Here is a 20,539-nt window from a genome sequence, read left to right as displayed (position 1 = left end):
GACCCCAAATCCTGGCTCTAAATATCTTTTTTGGACAGAAATGGAAATTCTGAGTGGGTGATTGTCAATTCTAGCATTTGGTAAGTCTACTCTCATTGTGATAAGATATGAATGAAAACGTATGTGTAGATCAGAAGGAAGAATTATATACCATAAAGAACTCTTGTATAATTTTTTTTTAAAAAAAGGAGAAGCTATATAGTCAGGGGACAAAAATACTGAGTTTAGATTTGGATATCCAGGGTTCAAATTCTGGCTCTGATATATGATGTCATTTCAGTTATCTAAGCTGTCAGTTTCAACATCTGTAAAATATGAATAGTGATGCACCTCAAAAAGCTGGGGGAGGAAGGACTTTGTAAATGTTAAAGTACCACACAAATTGAGCGATTATTATTAATCAATCACAATCAATCAATACACATTTATTAGGTGTCTATTTTGTGGCAGGCACTGTGCTAAGCCTTGAGGATACAGAAAGAGACAAAAGTGCCTGTATTCAAGGAGCTTGTAATATAATAGGGGAGATAACATGGGAACGACTGTGGACAAAACAAGCTATATACAGGATAAATAGGAAACAGGCACTAGAAATAAGAGGAGTTAGAAAATGTTTCCGTAAAAGATGAGGTTTTATGATTATTTGGTTATATTTGCCTCCTATCTTCCCATCTACCAAGTTTAGTCTTTCTATAAAAGATGGGATAAAACAATTAGATTGTTAGGTTTGCCCCATATCCCACCATCTTCCACAGAAGTTCAGTAAAATTTCAGCTAAGGCCTGGATCTTGTGACTGTGGAAGGCCTCAGATGGTTCCAGAGCAGATGTGGTGAATCCTATGAGTTTTAGGATACACATTTGGAGATATATATGGTTTAGTTTGGGACCTTTAAGGTCTAGAAAAAAATCTAAAAAACCTATTTCAGTGATGAAACTAGCCTTATGACCTTAGGAGGTATGATAGAGTAGAGAAAACACTGGCCTAGCAGTCAGGAGAATTCAGCTCTCCCACCAGCTGGCTTTGTGATTGATTAGTTAATTCTCTCTGAATCCCAGTTTCCTCCTTTGTAAAATGAGGATGTGCTGCTAGACCAGACTATCTACTATCCATTCTCGTTCAGATACCTGGCATCTTCTAGAATAGCAATGACCTAATGCCAGGTCAGATCCCTGTATATCAGAAAAATGTTCTACCTCCACCAAAGCTGCCCTATGCTGGCTCAGCTTTCTTGGGGCCAACTCTGCATGGTCTCTAAATCACAGGAGGCTGGTTGGTGGGGATGGGCAGTCTGGCTCTCTGCCTCATTTCCAATTTAAGATGTCTGTATACATGAAGAAGGACACCCCCATCCTGGAGCAGTAACTTGAGATACAGCTGATGGCTGGCTTGCTCTGTGGGCCAAACTTAGGAAGCCTGTCTGGGATATTTTTGTTTGGTCTACTAGTAAAGAGTCTGTAGTGCTGACCTTGTTCCACTTCCATGTTTACTTGATTCAGAGGGTTTCAATATGCAAAAAATAATTGCAATGTTTTAACATTTTATGTTAAAAGAAGGCCGTCATTCAACCCTGTCATAGCATTTTCATTCATTTTGACTCACTCAGTCTGTTATCCTGAGAGAGAATGAATAGGTATCTGCAGCAAGAGTGTATTCAAAACTGGCACTCGCTTGGACCAAGCAACACAAGTGTTTCTGGCTTTTGACAATTTAAAAAACAAAGGCTACAGATTAAACCTAAAGAAACTGTTCATGGAAAATCTAGTATACCATGGGCCTATGTTACAATACTTTTCAACATATGTTGTTGAAAAATTACCTATGAATCATTCCCTGATTCCAAGGTACATGGGATTTCTGCCCCTACCATCACTGTTACACACATGTAGGGGGCAAGAGGGGAATCTATGTGACAGGGAAGGTGTGGATTCTAATCGCAGGTAAATCTACATTCAGTGTGCTCAGTGGTAACTGTCCCTGGTAGCCATTCTTGGTAGCACCAGGATTCTGTGGAAATTTATTGCTGTTGCTCGTTTTTTTCCATCATGTGCAACTCTTTTTTTTTCTTTTTTTAATTTATTTGACATTCATTTTAACAAAATTTTGGGTTACAAATTTTCTCCCCTTTTATCCCCTCCCCCCCCAAACACCAAGCATTCTAATTGCCCCTATGACCAATCTGCTCTCTCTTCTATCATCCCTCTCTGCCCTTGTCTCCGTCTCCTCTTTTGTCCTGTAGGGCCAGATAACTTTCTATACCCCTTTACCTGTATTTCTTATTTCCTAGTGGCAAGAACATTCCTCGACAGTTGTTCCTAACACTTTGAGTTCCAACTTCTTTACCTCCCTCCCTCCCCACCCCTTCCCTTTGGAAGGCAAGCAATTCAATATAGGCCAAATCTGTGTAGTTTTGCAAATGACTTCCATAATAGTTGTGTTGTATAAGACTAACTATATTTCCCTCCATCCTATCCTGTCCCCCATTACTTCTATTCTCTTTTGATCCTGTCCCTTCCCATGAGTGTCGACCTCAAATTGCTCCCTCCTCCCCATGCCCTCCCTTCCATCATCCCCCCCACCCTGCTTATCCCCTTATCCCCCACTTTCCTGTATTGTAAGATAGGTTTTCATACCAAAATGAGTGTGCATTTTATTTTTTCCTTTACTGGAATGTGATGAGAGTAAACTTCATGTTTTTCTCTCACCTCCCCTCTTTATCCCTCCACTAATAAGTCTTTTGCTTGCCTCTTTTATGAGAGATAATTTATGTGCAACTCTTTATGACCCCACTTGGGGTTGTCTTGGCAAAGATACTGGAGTGGTTTGCCACTTCCTTCTCCAGTTCATTTTACAGATTAGGAAACTGAGGCAAACAGGGTTAAGTTATTTGCACAGGGTCATACAGCTAGTAAGCCTATGAGGGCAAATTTGAACTCAGGTCCTCCTGACTCCTACACTGATCCACCTAGCTGCCCCACTCTGTGACTAAATGAAATGAAAAACTGGTATAAAAGATATTGACTAAAAGTGAATATAAAATGATTAGGCCCCCCCTTGTGCTAATTATCATAGTAATAAGAAACTTAGTCAATAAAGGACACCTAGGTTCTCACAAAGCAAGTCACTCCCACTATTTCCCTCACAGAGCTGTTATAAGGAAAGCAGAGAGCCCTGTATAAATGTGAATGTGTCACCACAAGCAAGTCACAGAGGCAGCTGGTGGATAGAAAGCTGGACCAAGAAGTCAGCAAGATCTGAGTTCAAATCCATCCTGAGACATCTACTAGCTGTGTGACCTTAGACAAATCACTTAACCTTTTCCTGCCTCAATCTCTTCCTTTGTAAAATGAGGATAATAAATAGTACCTACCTCCCAAGGTCATTGTGAGAATCAAAGAAGATAATATTTGTAAAGTGCTTAGCACACTTTAGCATCCTTTTCCCCCTTACTTCTGCCCTCTTCATCTTTCTGAGGAAGCTAGGTGGTACAGTGGCTAGAGCCCTGGATTTGGGAGTCAGGACAGACCTAAGTTCAAATCCAGGCTCTCTTTCTTGTTAGCTGTGTGACTCTGCCCAAGTAAGTTAATCTTTGCCTCAGTTTCCTGAACCTCTAAAATAGAGATAATAACCGTACTTAAGCTCAAAGGGCTCCTCTTAACGTGGCACACAGCATGTGCTTAATAAATACCTGTTCTCTTCCTGTCTCTTCACCTTTGCTTAATATTTCTGAGCCTCAATGCACTCATCTGTAAAACAGAATTGTCACAAGGAGAGTACTTGGTACATCTGAAAGTGCTGAGTAAATATGAATTTCAGCTTTGGCATTGCCTGTGTCACCATGGACAAATCCCTTGATCTGTCTGAGTCCCAGGATCCCAGCTGCAAGGGAAGAATGACACCTATACACAGTATGGACCTCACAGGGTAGTTGTGCGGATTTAATGTGTGTTAAAGGAACCTTAGAAACTCTGTGCCATAGAAGTATTAGCTTCTTTTATTATAGTTATTACTCTTCAAGATTTCAAATTAACAGAAGAAATTCATCCTGGCTTGGTATCAGGGAGCAGTTTCTCCTGAGCCATCCTCTGTCCCAATGATTAAGTATGAATGAGGACTGGGACTGAGATTTCCTCAGTTCTCCTGAGTTGTTTAACAGGCATATCAGGAGAGAGGTCAAAGGAACATAGGACTCAGAGATGATCTTGACCATTATCCTCATTTTCCAGGAGCAAACTGACCTCTAGGGAAACTAAATACATCCAAGGTCACAGAGCTAGCTAGGTTCCACCTTGGATCTTCAGTTTCCAAATATGACCCTCTTCCCAGTATAACACACAGACACTATCACTGTTCTACCCAGATTTATTTTCAGGTGGCCCCCAAAGAGAATGAAGTGCTGAATACAAATGAACAGATCCAAAATCTGCATTCACCCTAAAATTTCCCCAATGAGTCCTATTTCATCTCCCTCCTCCTTCTAATTCCCTAATTTAAGTAGTAAGGGAAAGCACGTATTCCTCTTATCTCCAGCTTTATCCTTGACTGTCAGATCTCTCCAGTCATTCTCTCCTTTCACTTGTGGTCTCTTGATCTTTTTGAGGTACTAGGTGGTACAGTGAACAAAGAGCTGGGGCTGAAGTCAGAAAGACTGAAGTAAGGTTTCAGACACTAGCTGTGTGACTCTGGGCAAGTCATCTCTGTCTGCCTCAGTTTCCTCAACTGTAAAAGAGGAATAATAAGGGTGCCTACCTCCCAGGGTTGTTATGAGGATCAAATGAGAAAATAATTGTAAAGTGAATAGCACACAGTAAACGCTACAGAAATGTTAGCTGTTATCATCATCCTCATCATCATCAGATGGATTGGAAAGAGGAAAGATTGGAAGCAGAAGTCCAGTTTGGAAGGCACTGCAATAATTTGAGTGGAATAACATGATCAAGATGGAAAAGTCTTGCACGACTGCATATGTATATCTGGTATCAAAGTGCTTGGGGAGGGAAGAAGAGAATTTGGAATTCAAAATTAAAAAAGAAAAGAATGTTAAATTGTTTTTACATGTAATTGGATAAAATTAAAATGTCATTCAAAAAATAAACAAAAAGTGGTAATCTGAGTGGGAGACAATGTTTCTCACCCTTCTGAGACAAGGGTGTCACCTGGGGAAGTGGTTGCATGTGTGGGGAGATCACTACAGAACTGGCAGCAGTTGGCAGCTGATTGGCTATTCAAGGTGAGGACAATTAAGGGCAGAGGATGACTCTAAGATGGCAAATGTGAGTGGTTGGAGGGATGAGGGTTACCTTGGAAGCACAAAGGATGAGGCCACAGTCTGGATCATTCACCCTAGCAAGTTCCCCTGAATTACTCAAATAATAATTCTTAATTCTGTAGTTTCCTTGATTAGTAAAATAATCAGACACGGCAACTGTAAAATTTGTGGTATGGCCAAAGTGATGAGTCTGTCCAACTCAACGCTATTTAAGTCAGTTCTCTTCTCCCTCCTATCACCTTCTTTGGGCTCAGCCATTAAATCAATACTGTCATTCCTTCTGGAAAGGGTGTGTCAGGTGTGTCTTCTGGCTCTACTCAAGATCAATCATCGTTTCCAGACCAAAACTTCCTTACAGTAGAGGCTACTGCCTCTACCATAAAAGACAATCAGATGGTACAGTGGACAATCAGGAGAAGTCAGGAAAACCTTACTTAGTTCAAATCTGGCCACAGATACCAGTTATATGACCCTAGGCAAGTTAATTAAGCTGTTTGCCTCACTTTCCTCATCAATAAAATAAGGATAATTAAAGCACCTGCTTCCTAGAGTTGGTGTGATGATAATATTTGCAAAGTCCTATGCTTAAAGTTCTCTTCCTCCTCCTCCTCTTCATTATTAGTTGTATCATTCTATTTGAATTAAGATTCTTGCGGGCATGGACTATCTCACTTTTTTTCTGTTTTTTCTCCCCTTTTTTGTTTATGAATTAATTTATTTATTTCTAATTTTCAACATTCATTTCCACAGGATTTTGAGTTCCATAATTTCTCCCCATCTCTCCCCATCCCCCCACCCCACCCTGAGACCCCTAGTATGCCCTCCCTTTTATTACCCCCCCATCTTCTTATTCCTTTCCCCTTTACTTTCTTGAAGGGCCAAGATTGATTTCTATACCCATAGCCGGTATATCTTATTTCCCAGTTGCATGTAAAAACAATTTTTTAACATTTGTTTTTAAAACTTTGAATTCCAAATTTTCTCCATCATTCATCCTCACCCACCCTCACTGAGAAGACAAGCAATTCAATACAGGTTATACAAGTATAGTTATGCAAATCACTTCCTTTTTACTCTTTCACAACATGACTGTCTCACTTTTTAATTTGCATCCTGAGTCCTTGTGCCCTAGGACACAATCAGCATTTAAGAAATTCCTTTGCATTTACTCACTCAACTAGGTGGAGTGGTGGATGGAATCCAGAGTTGATGGCTTTAGGGTCAAGAAAGTTTGAAGTCTGCTTCAGACGCTAACTGTGACCTTGGGTAAGTCACTTCATCTGTCTGCCTCAGTTTCCTCATCTATACAATGGGGATAATAGCTTTTACCTTACAGGCAAATTATTTGTGAGGATCCTATGAGATGCTATCTGTGAAAAGGTCTGGAAATCTCAAAAGTACTAAATGAATGCCAGCTATAACCAGTGGATGCTCATCCTTTCCCTAGGACAAAGTAGATCCATTGCCTCTTCCTACTCTCAACTAATTAAAGGTATGTTGCTTCAACTTTCTTGTAACTCAGGCTCTTCATTAAAGAAATGATGATAATAGCAGATTCATCCTGAAGGCAAGAAAATGTACCCCAGTGACCTCTGGAGATGCCTTAGGATCATAGAATCATTCTCTAAGTCTACTATTCTACCTGCAGAAATTTGGGGCTACCCTTTTCTGACCAATTCATTTTTCAATCCTTGATTCTCAGTAAGGAACATTGATTAGAAAGTCAATATTGTGTGGGTCTTTGGGTAAGATACTGAACCTCTCTTGGTCTCATAAAATGAGGAGATGATGACTAAGGTAGCCTAGAACTCAATTCTATGGTCAGTCAGTCAGTAAAGAAATATTTATCAAGACCAGCTAAGCACCGGGAAGACAGAGAGGCAAAGTCCTTGCCTTCAAGGAGCTCACAGAAGGATAGTAGAAGACAACATACAAAAAGGAAGCTGAAGAGGAAAGACTCCCCCTTAGAGTCTCATGACTAGCTTCTATTAAGAGTCCCCCCACTTATATCACTCCTACACTACTGACTATTAGAACTTCTCTTCACTCCATTCTTTTCTGACTAAGGATTGCATCTTCTCTCTGAAATATTCTTTAGCCTTGAGCTTTATAATTAGGATCTTACTCTGCCATATTCTTTTTTGGCATGAGTGGGAGTAGAGGAATCATGGGAAAGATGTCAAAAGACTCACTGAGTCCAGGCCCTCATATGGCCAGATGAACCACCGGAAAGTCGTAAACCTAGGAAAAGTGTCTTGTTATAGTTTGTCCTGTGTTCTCAAAGAGGACCATGAAATAGAGATGACGCCATGATTTGCAAATTAATTAGATTTAAGGGAGACAGGGTTGTGCAGTCGACAGCAGGACTTTCTCCTCCAGCGCCATTTGGGTCCAGTGGCAAGATACAGATTAGGACCACTGGAGATGGCCCTGGATGCAGTGGGAGATCTTGGTCTTCTTATAACAACCCAAATGACAAAGAGACTTGAGGGTTACTCATAAAACTACTGAGACTTTTCCAAGTTATCTCTTCTTCACTCATGTATCCAACCCTGGATGGTCAAAACCTACCTACTCTCAAGTTTCTTCCTAACCTTCCCAAACTCAAAAATTATCCTGCACTGGTGGAGAGTGACTGTAACCAAAGGAGGACAGGGACTTTCTCTAGTCTTTTTCCAAACACTCCTTCCCCTTCCTCCCCCTAACCCACTAAAGTTGTAAAGACACCATATAGACACTCCCTCTCCTCCGCTCTCTCCACCATGATGAACTAGTTAGAGGCTGGCCACAGGTTATCAAAGCTTGTAAACTTCTGAACTTCAATCCTGCAAATACTGCAGACATGATGACTGAGAAAGAACAGTATTACCAAGAACTGAACTGTTCTAGCCAATCTGATTTCTTCTAAGAAAAGTCACTGAACTAGAAATTGGGCAACATGGGAGAAACAACTTTTATTTCATAAAATCTAAGATGTTCTGAAAAGTTTTATTCTCCTCATGTATCAGAAATGTATTTGGATATTTAAGGATTAAATTCAATTATGAACTTATTGAGCTCTTGCCACACATTGAGTACTAAAAATATAACCTTAATTTAGTTGTAGAGGGAAGATTTAGACGTGAGAGAAAGAGAGAAAAGAACCGTATGTGCCAGTATAGATGAGGGACCATATTTTATTCTCTTTACTTTTCTCCCAACTGTCTAGGATAGCTTATTCTCCTTAACTTTGCCTGTTCTTCCAACTTCTCTGCTTCTGTAGATGATACACAACTATTCTCCAGCCACCTACACTCAGCTCCATAACCAAAGTTTCCAAATCCCATGATTCTGTCCCCACATTCTGTGCTAGCTTTGCTTAGCAGAGTTCAGAGCATACAGTAGGTGCCTGATGCTTAATCCTTCCTTCCTTTCTTTCTTCCTACCTTCCTCGATTCCTCCCTTTACCTTTCTTCCCATTTTTCTTGTTCACTCTCACAACATAAATCCTTGCCCTTCATCACCTCACCTCCTGGAATAAAAATTTCATGCGGTTTTTGTGAGGCTCAAATGTGACAGTGTTTGCAAAGTGTTTTGCAGACCTTAAAAGCACTATATATAAATCTCAGGAATATTGTAAATAGTAAGGAAAACTGTACACAAACTGGACAAAGTGAAAAGAGTGAGAACATTTCAGTCAAAATCCTGCCTGTAACCGCCAGCAAGTGATTTCACCTCCCACACCTCAGTTCCCTCATCTGTAAAATGAGGGGGATGGCCTTGCTAGTCTTTGATGTCCCTTGCAGCTCTGGATTTCTGAGTCTGTGATCCCTAGGCTGAGTAGGGGGAGCAGAAGAAGCCAAAACATGGAGACAGGGAATGAGCACCAAGGAGTGAGTGCAGTAAGAATTCCGTTTGTTTCATAACTATACTCATGCTATGAAAATGCTAACACCGAGGTGGGGATGAGGAAGGCACAGTTGTAGCTCACTTAACACACCAGATGTTTCTGGAGTTGTGTACAAATCAAATGAAAAATTAAGCCTTTAAAATGCAACAGGAGGCTTCTATTTCAGGGAACCCTGGGCTGAATTCTTAAGTTAGAGCAAGAAGAACTTTCATAATATGAATTAATGAACCTAAACTTGTTGAGTTTTTAAATCTAGATTTTTGTAAATTGAATTTTCTTAAGATAGGGCATACTTGTGACGTCATTGCTTTCCCATTAGTGTCTATATAAAGTATTGCATTGACTGGCAAGTGATGGTGTCAACCATTTTGGGGACTGATGTCTGGTCCAGTTAGAAGGATTTAGGGAATCAGTATGTTAGAGTAGAAAAAATTCTGGATTTGGAATCTGAGAATGCTGGCTCTGCTACTCCCTACCTGTATGATTGTGGACAGGTAACTGAAACTTTCTGGGTCATACTTTCTTGAACTCTAAAATAAAGGAGTAAAAAAAACTAGATGACCTCGAAGATCCCCTTTTATCTCTCAGTCTATGATCCCTTGACAGAAGGCATAAAGATGGCCTCATCGATACAACCTTCAAATTTGTGAATTTATAATGACTCTCAGTTAAATTGATCTGAGGCTTTATTAATTATGATCTGCCTTAGTTAACACATTTGTCAAATAGGTATATCACTATTTTGAGACAGAGCCTCTAGTTTATCCAAGTAGAGAAGTAGAGGCACAGAAATAGGGAGATTGGACCTATAGCTCCCCTTCTACTGAAAACATTAGCACTCAAACATAAAACTGGTCATCTTGCCTTGTATGGATCACTTTGTCTACTCTTAATCTCCAGGTATAAAGTACTGTACTGGTAGGGAAAATCCTAGAATTCTGCAAACAGGGCTCATTACATTTCCATTTTACTTAACTTCCCTTGGCCCCCATCATTGCTAGCAATGCTTTCATTCATTCTCATTCATTCATTCAATCCAATCCAACAAACACAAAGTTGATCAAGGCTCCTTGGATAAGATGACAAAAATAAAAACAAAAACAGCCTCTGCCTTCAAGGACCTTTCATTCTCCTTTTCACCTCAACTAACCTCTGTGCTTTTTTCTCATCTGTAAAATAAGCATAATAACATTTCTATGATCACCTCCTTCAAAAGGGTGTTGTGAAGGTAACAGGAGATAATAAATATCAAGTACTTTGTAAATCCTAAAGTGCTACAAGTATTAGCTATTATTAACATGCTTTCCTTCCTTCTCATTGGAAAACATATCATTTCTACTTTCCAAAGTTACTGCTTCCATCTGTGTTTTTATCCTCCCACTTGCTCCCGGACTTTGCTCCCTCTATTATCCTCTTGCTCATCGATCTGTGCTTCTCTGAAGCAATCTGATGCCTTTGCTTTCAAATAGATATGTTTACCCCCTTTAAGGTTAGTGCCATCTCTCTCTCAATCATCTCCAATCTATCCTTGGTATAGCTTGTCTGGGCATTGTTCTTGGCGTACTGTCTCCTCCATTAGGCTACAAACTCCTTGCCATTCTTCATCCCTACCAAATAGTACAGTGCCTTGCTATACACTAGGAGTTTAATAAATGTTTATTAAACTGACTGATTTCTGGAGATAGATACAAAGATAAAAAACAGTCCCTTGGCCTAAAAGAGCTTTTAGTCTATCAGGGCAGAAAACATAGAGATATAAGCATACACATATGAACTATAAGGCAATTTTATTTTCAGGGAGCAGGTGAGGATAGTCAGTAAGAGCCAACAAGGTTATTAAAGGCCTCATGTAGGTAGTAGAACATAAAAATGAGCTTTTGAACAGTATGAAAATACTATGGTGAAAAAGCTTTTCTTCAAACTGAATAGATGAAAATAATTGTCCATTTTTTTTTTTTAATGTTTTTGATGCTCTGGAATCCAGTTTCTCCTGTTTTACATTAATTCGATCTTTGGAATCCGGGCAATTCAATTCGACAAGCAGTTATAGAAAACCGCGTGTGCATGGACATGTGACATCCATTAGGTGCTGACTCTGTACAGTGCCATGGGTTATATGAAGCTCAGTTACCATGTGGACCGTGGCCTCCACATGCTTCAAATGTGTGAGGGAGAATATAACGACAAAGAAAGGCACACTGTGCAACATGAGCGAACTTCACTGAGTATGTATTACGTTCTCTGGGCCGAAAATGGGGACATAAAATTTGCCTTTTTCAAAGCTCTGCTAAAACATACTTACTTTTCTTGAAATCCAGAGTGTCCAGAAAAGCTGATGCTGTAACTTTGTGTTAGATGTGTGTGGATTTGTGTCAGGAGGGGAGAATGAGGAGAAAATGGAAAAAGCTACAAAGATGATTAGGATGCGGTCCTCAAGATGCTTCCTAGTTTACTCAGGCTTTTAACTTGAAGTTCAAATCAGTAGTAAGGTAATTATCAATTTCATTATATTGTATTTGTTTAAATCCAGAATCTAAGGGAGAAAGCAGCTTGGGAAGTAGAAAGAGTTCAGGATTTGTTCTTAGGACACTTGAGGTTCAAACATCCCAACTCTGCTGGTGACCTGTTGGGCAGGTCACCCTCTGAATCCTCATTTCCTTGCTTGTACATTGATGGGGCTAGCTTAGGTGATCTCTAAGGTTCCCTCCAGCTCCAATTCCTTTCATACTGTCTTCTGTGATTAGGAGGTGGAAGGAGATTGTCTAGTCCAGAACATGATGTGACAAAAATAGCCATAAGTTTCAGAAATAACTCATGTTTCAGAAAGTCAGGCAGAGATTTCTCCAGCACCACTAGAATATTCTGCTTTCATGTAGTTTTATTTTCTCATACTTTTCGTAAATATCAGTCACCCAGAAGGGTACCTCAGCCTACTACTACCTACACACCTTTCTCTAGGCCAGAGTCTCATGATTTATCCATTAGTAACAACAACACTTACAAAATGTTTTAAGGTTTACCATGCACTTTACAAATATTATCTCATCTGACCCTCATAACAAACTCGTGAGGTAGGTGTCATTATTACATCAGTTTAATAAATGAGGAAACTTGAGACAGAAACAGTTAAGTGACCTGGCCAAAATCACACAACCAGAAATTATGTGAGGCAGGATTTGAACTCAGGTATCCCTGATTCCATGTCTGTTCTTAAACACGGATGCAATAGTGTTTATGATGAGGAGAAGATGGTTTGCAAGAGAGGGCCTGAAGAAGCACTGATAATGTCACCTGGTTTCAATCTTTCTAATGAGCAGAGGCTTAAAGTAAAAAGCAAAGTATAGAAAGGGAATGCCAGAAAGTCCTGTTGGTGTCTTTCCACTGATGTGTACTGCTAACTAACATGACCCTTTCGGGAAACCTCACCTTTTCTTAGTTAAGCGCAAAGACAGAATCATCTGAGAGAAAAAGCTCCTCATCTGGCTAGCATTTGTTCCCCATCATTCCTTGCCTCAAGATGTAATAAATAGCACCAAAAGCTTGATAGAATAGCAGTTCTCAGGTATGCATAGTTGGTGCTGAATGCAGGCCCTGTGAGGGGAAGCCACTCACCAGTGAGTGGTTGACTCCCGGGCAGGCGGCTGGGCTTCAAGATGAACTGGCACTGCATCTCCCGGGGCAGCTGCTCCATGAGGAAGGACTCCTGGAGCTCCAAAGGGGATGGCGAGTCTTTGGATCCGTGCGTCAGGAATGATGTATCTCGAAGGTGGCTCATTTTAATTCCATAAGGATACTCATGGCCTAGAAGAGAAAGAGTCAAATACCAGACTTTGAATAGCTTTATCACAAAGTTATACCATAACTACTTTGATGTGTATGCAACATGCTAGAATGGCTGTCAGTTTTTGTCTGGGTGTTGTTCAGTTATTTCAGTCATAGCTGACTCTTTTGACCCCATTTGGGGTTCTCTTAGCAAAGATACGGTAGTAGTGTGCTACTTCCTTTTCCCATTCATTTTACAGATGAAGAAATCAAGGCAAACAGGGATAAGTTACTTGTACACAGTCATACAGCAATGTCTGAGGCCACATTGGAACTCACATCTTCCTGGCTCCAGGCCCGGCGCTCTTATCTACAGAGCCTCCTACCTCCCCCTTTGTGTCTGGGTACAATGCATTAAAAAGTTTACAATCTGTGTTGGGTAGTAATCATCATTCACAGGGCCAGATTACTATTCTACAGTACAAACTGAGTGCTCTAGTCTCAGAGTAGCAAGGAGCACATTTTTTTCTTATTCTGTCTTTCCTTGAAGCAGACAAAAGAATAAAACTTTAAAATTTTATAAAACTTAAAGGTCCTTTGCAGATATCTCAATGCATGCCTCTTTTTCTGTTAATTCCTTACAAACAAAGAAGAACAGAGGACCAGGGAGAGATATTATGGCAAATCAATTCTATTATAGTAAGATATTGGTTGTAAGCTCTGTACTCTCCTGATTCAATGATTTAACCACTCATCCACCCATCTATCCATAATTTATTAAGTGTCTGCTGGGCACAAAACCCTCTGCTGGGCATCAGGAGAGAAATGATATTTTGAGAAGGCACAATCTCTGATCTTAGGGAAGCTAAGGTAAAAACTCTAATACAAAAAGCTGCATGAGATACACACAGGATGAGTTTTCCTGAATCCATGGCACAGTGGACAGAGTGTAAGGCCTGGAGTCAAGAAAACTCATCATCCTGAGTTCAAATCTGGCCTCAAGACACTTACTTCCTGGATGACCCTGAATAAGTCACTTAACCCTGTTTGCCTTAGTTTTCTCATCTGTAAAATGAGTTGGAGAAGAAAATGGCAAACCACTCCAGTATCTTTGCCATGAAAACTCCAAATGGGATCATGAAGAGTTGGACATGATTAAAAAACAACAAACAATGAGTAAACACAATGTATACCCATCACCTGGGAAATGGCTAAACATATTGTGATTTGTGAATAGAAGGGGACATTATTGTTCTATAAAAAATATTAATGATTTATTCAGTGACATGTGGGAAGACTTATTTGAACTGATTCAAAATGAAGTAAACACAACCAGGAAAACAGCAATACAAATGGAGTGCACAAAAAAACAGCAAATGCAACTGAATGCTATGAATTTATAACACCTAAGAGTAACCCCAAAAGAAGAAAAATGGGCTCCAATCCTTTGCAGAGTGTTTGTGTGGGGCGATATGGCTATGGAAGAGTGAATATAATGTCAGTCTTTTTTTGATGTGTGGATTAGTTGTACTTATCTGCCTTCTTTTCTTCTGCAATGTAGATAATATAAAAACAAGGGATATCAAAACAAATTAGAAAAAGTGCAGAATGATTAGCAGGTGAAAAGGAAGAAGAAAGGTATTTTAGGCATTGGGCACAGTGCTAGGAAGTCACAGGGAATGTCTGAAGGATAGAATAGTCCTGTTGGGCTGGAAAATGCCCTCTCTGTCCTGGCAGAGAGACAAAACAGGAGATTGAGGTGGCCAGACCATTCACATACTGCATGTGACCCTGGACAACTTAGCTATAGCTGTATAGACTCTTCACAGATTGGATAACTCAATTCCTGGGGTTCAGGAAGGGAGCACATGTCGGTGGGTCACCCCCTCATGGGCTGAGGGTAATAGTGTTCATCCCATTCTATCTTCAAAAGCCTCTGGGTTCCAAAGTTTGCTGTTATACAGATATTTTAAGGGAGCAGCAAAGGCGCCCTTCATCCTCTTCCCACTTTGTCTCACTAAACTTAAGTGACCCATGCTATTTTTGGCAGAGATCCCAACATACTGATGAAGTTCCAGCCATAATAAATCATAACAGCAACTTCCACCTATTTAGCCTCCAAAAAAGGAGGTGGGGTCCAAAGGAAATGAAGGTGTGCGAAGGACAGATGGTTAATCAATAGTTCAGGGCTGCAAAGGCTTCAGGACCCAAAATTGTAGTGTGGAAGTGGATTGACAACCAGGGAGTGCATCTTTGTCTTTTAAGCACCCATAATGTCCCTGATGCAGTTAAGAGCCTAAAGGCCACCGCTACCCATAGAATTTCCCTCAAAGATGTCAAGGGGAACCAACTTGAAGATTCTATGGGGAAATAAGCAAGTGCCCAAAGCTCCTCTGAAGCTGGGCATCTTTATTGAAACTCTTGGCCCCTTTAGAAAACAAAACAAAACAAAACAAATTATCAACAGCTTCACAGGGACTAAATTAAATACAACAAAGTTAACAATTTATTTTGTCATGGCCCAAGGACACATAGATCAATGTCTTCAGGTCCTTTCCCTTAGATCTCCTCTAACAGCTTGCTGATCTGGCTTTAATACACTCAACATTGAATGCTGTACACGTTATAGATATGTGTGCATTTTCATGATATCATGGATGTAGGCAACTTCCAGTTATGGAAAATACCTTCACTAAGGAAGATGGACAACCCACCCGCTAAGACTTAGAAACCTACCAGGGGGAAAGGAGAAGATGAGACTCGCCCATGGCCACCCAGTCGGTAGGTTTCAGGGGCTAGACTTGGATGCAGATCTTTCTGACTCTCTCTCTACCACTTTGCCTTCTTATATACATCTTATTGTCTACTAAACAGTATCATTGAATCTGAGAGTTGGAAAAGACCTCAGCATCCACCTAATCCAAGCTGTGCACAAAAGAACCCCGAAAGGCAACACAACTGACAAGTGATTATGTGGCTGCCGCTGGAAAATCTTCAAGGTTGGAGGGGGTGGGGAGGGACCTACTATCTCTAGAGGTATCATATTCTACTGAATTAATTGTTCCAGGAGATGAGCTAGCATGGGACAAGAGTGAGGAGCAAGAGACGGATATCCTGAATGCTGAACATTGACCCACTGACAGATAAAAGGTGTGTGCGTGCGCATTATCTCATTTTATTCTCACAAGAAATCAGTGAAGGAAGTAGAATTAAAGCATTTTCAATTGACATTTTATGGATGAGGAAGTGAGCTTGTCTGAATCAAAAGCCACCATTGTCTCTTTCCAGCAGATCACAGACACCCAAGAATTCTCTTTAGGATAAAAGGCAGGCACACTTAAACACTTAAAATAAATAAAGGGTAAGGACTGGGCAAGCAAAACAAGGTAGGCCCTCTCTGTGTCTAAATCTTACTAATGGCATAAGACAGTATAAGTAATACCATTTCATGGCTGCCTTTAGCTGTGAAAGGGAGTTACAAGTCATGCTGAGTGGAACAATGCATCTGTCAAGAAACTACTGTGAAAATTGTGCTGTTTAAATGTACTTCCAAAGAATTCTCTTCTAACTCCCCAATCCTAAAGGTCTTCAAACATTATTGATTCCTTATTCTTTAATGCAGCTTTTCAAGAAAGATTTGTCAAGTGAGAGAGACACTTATTCTTTTTGACATGATACAGAAATTACACAATGAAAGTGACTTTTTAAGTCAATGTGAGTATGTGTACATGTGTCCATCCTGCAGAGGGAAAGGATCCCCTACAGTGGAGATGCCTGGAAATAACTTGCTTTGAGATCAGTGAGGGGAGAATTGCTGACAGAAGTCTCTAAGGTGGACACAGGGAAATATAGCTGGCTCTGACGCCCTTCTGGAACCCAGCCAACTTCACAGTGAGTGGCCTGGTGGAGATTGTCCAGGAGATCTTGATTCCCTGGTCTGAGCCTCCTGCTTCACCCTGTGCTCATTAGAGGAAACAGACTTAACGATGTAATGATTTTAGTTATGGCCTCTAGAGAATGAGTACTGAGAAAAGCAAGCAAAGAGATGATTTCACATTGTGGTTTGAAGAGTAGGGAAAAACTGTGCCAAATCCAAAGGTAAGATGCTGATTAATTACTCGCAGATAGACTGTTTGCTATGCCTAGATTGTAAGTTGTTCTTTCAAGGCAGTCACTATGGTGACCGGAGGCAAAATTCAAGAATTACGCTTTAAGTAATAAGCACATGCAAAAAAGGGAACTATTCTAAAATTAACATGGATGGGCCCAAAAGAAAAAAAAACAACAAAGAATTAAATGGGTGAGATATTGGGAGAGAACTGTAGGTCTCTGAAGGCATTTCCTCCAATTTTTAGAAGTCATCTAATCTCCATTTGAGGACAGCCAGTGATAGGGAAACCATGACTTCTAAAGATATCACATTCCATGGCTGAACACCTCTAATTGCTAAGAAGGTTTTCTTTACATTGAAGCAAAATAGACCTCTCAGCAACTTTTGACCGTCAGTGCTCCTAATTTTTCCCATCTGAGTTTAAGGAAAACAAATCTCATATGTCTTCCACATGGTAGACTTCATATATTTGATGACAGTATTCATGACCCATGCCACCCCCAACCCCTCCACCTTCTTGAAATATTTCTCATCCTCACTGATCTGTCTCATATGGCTCATTCTCCAGCCCATACTCACTACCCTCTCACCATCTTTGGTTACCGTTCTCTGAACCTATTCCATATTGTCAAGACACAGTACTCTAGATGTCATCCAACAAGCACTGAGTTCAGTGGAAACTAAATAACCATCAATGGAGAAACAAGAAAACTAGTAGGTAAATAAAGGTGTGACTTTTGGTTCCTCCTCAGCCTTATTACTTATTTATTTTACATTTTCTCCTGATAGTACAGAAATCTTTCTGAAAAGTAAATACTTCACTTAGTTTAGGAAGCATAAGACAAAGAAAAGAAGGCCCAATGGTAACAAAACCAACAGCACAAACTATCACCTATATTGAGGAGTTTTCCTTTAAAATAACCAGAAACTTACCAATGAGTGGATATGGAGCTTCTTCTCTCCCAGAATTCACCCAAAGTTGGTAGTCTTTTGCAGAACCCTATGAAATAAACACACAGAAGCCTCTCAAGAGTTAAAACTGCTTTCTTGCTGGCATTGTGCTAGAGATTTTCAACTTGATGACTGCCAAATGGGATCTTTTACTAACTATCTCAGGCTATGGCATACTATAACTAGCAGTAGTCTGAGTTCGTGGGGCTGAGCTTTCAGAGATGGACCAAAGTATCCAGATCTCCTCCCCTTCTCCATTAACAGTCCAGGGAAATATCAAATGACAATAGAATCCCATACCCTAAGAGAATCACTCTCTCCCTTGTGATGTAATCCACAGACCAACACTTCATATCATTTTGACTTTTTCTGAAGAGTTCCGGGAACTCTTCCTCATTTCCCTTTATTACCCCTTAAACTTTGACTGTCGCCTTTTTCTTTTCTACACAGTTACTTCCCTTTGCCCCTTCTCCCCTCTCCCCACTGAACTGTTCCTGGTAATGAAGCAACAACAAAAAAAAAAAACATTTAAGCCAAGTCAATGAATCTAATGACTACACTGGATAGCATGTACCACATTCTACGTCCCAAATCTCCCAACCCTCCAGCTGACAGATGTGTTTTGTTGTTTGTTTTCCAGAACTGAGATTGTTCATTAGAGTTCTCCTATCTTTTAATACTCTTATAACACTGTGCATAACATAGGACGTAGACTTAGAGATGAGACAGACCTTGGAAGCCATCTAGCACAACTCCTTCATTTTGTAGATGAGGAAACTGAGGCCCTAGACGTTTAAGTGATCTGTCCAAAGTCACAAAGGCACTAATATTAGGGCAATATTTCAACACTTATCCTTTCACACTAGAGCCAGTCTGGTACAGGGTTCTTCTTGTTTCACCTTTGCCTCTTAGAATCTCTTATATCCTTCAAAGTTGGTTCAAATTCCATCTACCATACAAGCCATGCCAAGCTTTTGTTGATTAGTCACAGATATCTGTCTTCCCATGTTTTTGTGAATTCCTTATATCTGACCTTCCTTACAGTATGATGTTTTTACTATACTCATATGTCACAATTTGTTCAACTTTTCCCCCACTGATGGGCATCTATTTTATTTCTGAATTTTTTTTTGCCACTACACAAAGTAATGCTATATATGTGTATGTGTGTGTGTGTGTGTGTGTGTGTGTGTATACATATAGAGTTATTTTCAAAAGCCTCACCATAATTTTACACTTTCAAGACCTTTGGGACACTTTATATATAATGACTTTCCTTTCTGTGACTCCCTTAGATTACATGGCCATTAGTGGTACTACTAAATTGCTAAACTAGCATGATGATCTTTCCTGCATTTTTCCAAATTCTTCTCCAGAACAGATGGAACAATTTCTAGTACTACGAACAGCGTATTCATGTTCCTGTCTTCCCACAGCCCCTTGAACATGGACTGCTTCCAGTTTTTATTATGTTTTTCAATTTGTTGGTGTGAGGTAAAACCTCAGAGAACATTTCATCTGTATCTCTTATATTATTAGTGATTTGGAACACTTTTCCACATTCCTCCTCATTTCCAACAGAATGACCTCCTCTTTGAGATCTTGGCCTTTGCTGGTTCCTCAGTGTTCTCAGAAAATCTTTGATGTGGGCTTTGTTTGACCCTCTAATAAATATCTATCATACAACTGGGGAAACCACAAGCACCATTTGTTGAGCACTATGACAGACAGGGTGACAGCTTTATAAAGTGCATTAACCCTGCCGCTAGTAGCAGCTGGGCAACTAGCTTTGAGATGATGGCACAGAAGGGATTTGTTTAGAGTTTTAGCTAAGCAATATCCTGAAGAGAAGAAAAATACCTCAGATCTGAAGGACAGCAATTCTAAACAAGGAAAACAAAATCATCCTCTAGCACAATCATTCTCATTAAGAGAAAATAATAGATGCTGGAAGTCCCATTTTGGGGAGAGATCACCCTCCCTGGCGTATCTTCTGCACAATCATGTTAAAGTATTCTACAGCAGAAAATGATTTCAGATGAATCAGTCTTTGGCAAGATGGTTTATGTTGTCTGTTCTTGACATTTTTTTTTTCCCTTTCACTCTTCACTTCCCATTATACATTTCTTCATCATCATCACCACCATAATTCATATAGCACTTTAAGGCTGGCAAAACAATTAACATATATTATCTTGATTCTCACAACTATCTAGTAAGTAGGTTCTATTATCATATCCATTTTCTAGATGAGAAACCTGAAGTGACTTATCCACGGCCACACAGCCTATTAGATGCCTGAGGTAGGATTTGAACTCAGTACATCTTGAATTCAAGTCCAGAAGTCTATTCACTAGGAATTCTTCTTTCAGTCATGGAGAATGTCAACTTGTTTTACACAAAAGGATAACATCTGCCTTATCAAAGATTCAAAAATATTCCTTAGGAATTTCAGTGGCAAAACTTCAGTTTTAATTTATTGCAAATAGGAAGATATGCCCCTAATAAAATCTATTATTTTATGTAGCAGCAGAAAAAATAGAATTGTAATTCTTGGA

General features: G+C 39.9%; 1 protein-coding gene across 3 annotated transcripts in view; it reads right to left on the bottom strand.

The window, feature by feature from the left end:
- The window catches only part of ARHGAP20 (Rho GTPase activating protein 20), a 165,383-nt gene that overhangs the window by 26,107 nt on the left and 118,737 nt on the right, over positions 1-20,539 (bottom strand). For all 3 annotated transcript variants that reach the window (XM_072611160.1, XM_072611161.1, XM_072611162.1), the window contains 2 exons: positions 17,964-18,030; positions 12,770-12,958 (listed from right to left, as the gene is read on the bottom strand). In XM_072611160.1, coding sequence (XP_072467261.1) covers positions 12,770-12,958; positions 17,964-18,030 — 256 coding nt within the window. The remainder of the gene's footprint in view (positions 1-12,769; positions 12,959-17,963; positions 18,031-20,539) is intronic.

Source organism: Notamacropus eugenii, chromosome 5 (genome assembly GCF_028372415.1).
Source record: "Notamacropus eugenii isolate mMacEug1 chromosome 5, mMacEug1.pri_v2, whole genome shotgun sequence".
Classification (NCBI taxonomy): domain Eukaryota; kingdom Metazoa; phylum Chordata; class Mammalia; order Diprotodontia; family Macropodidae; genus Notamacropus; species Notamacropus eugenii.
This window is presented reverse-complemented; position numbering and strand designations above follow the sequence as displayed.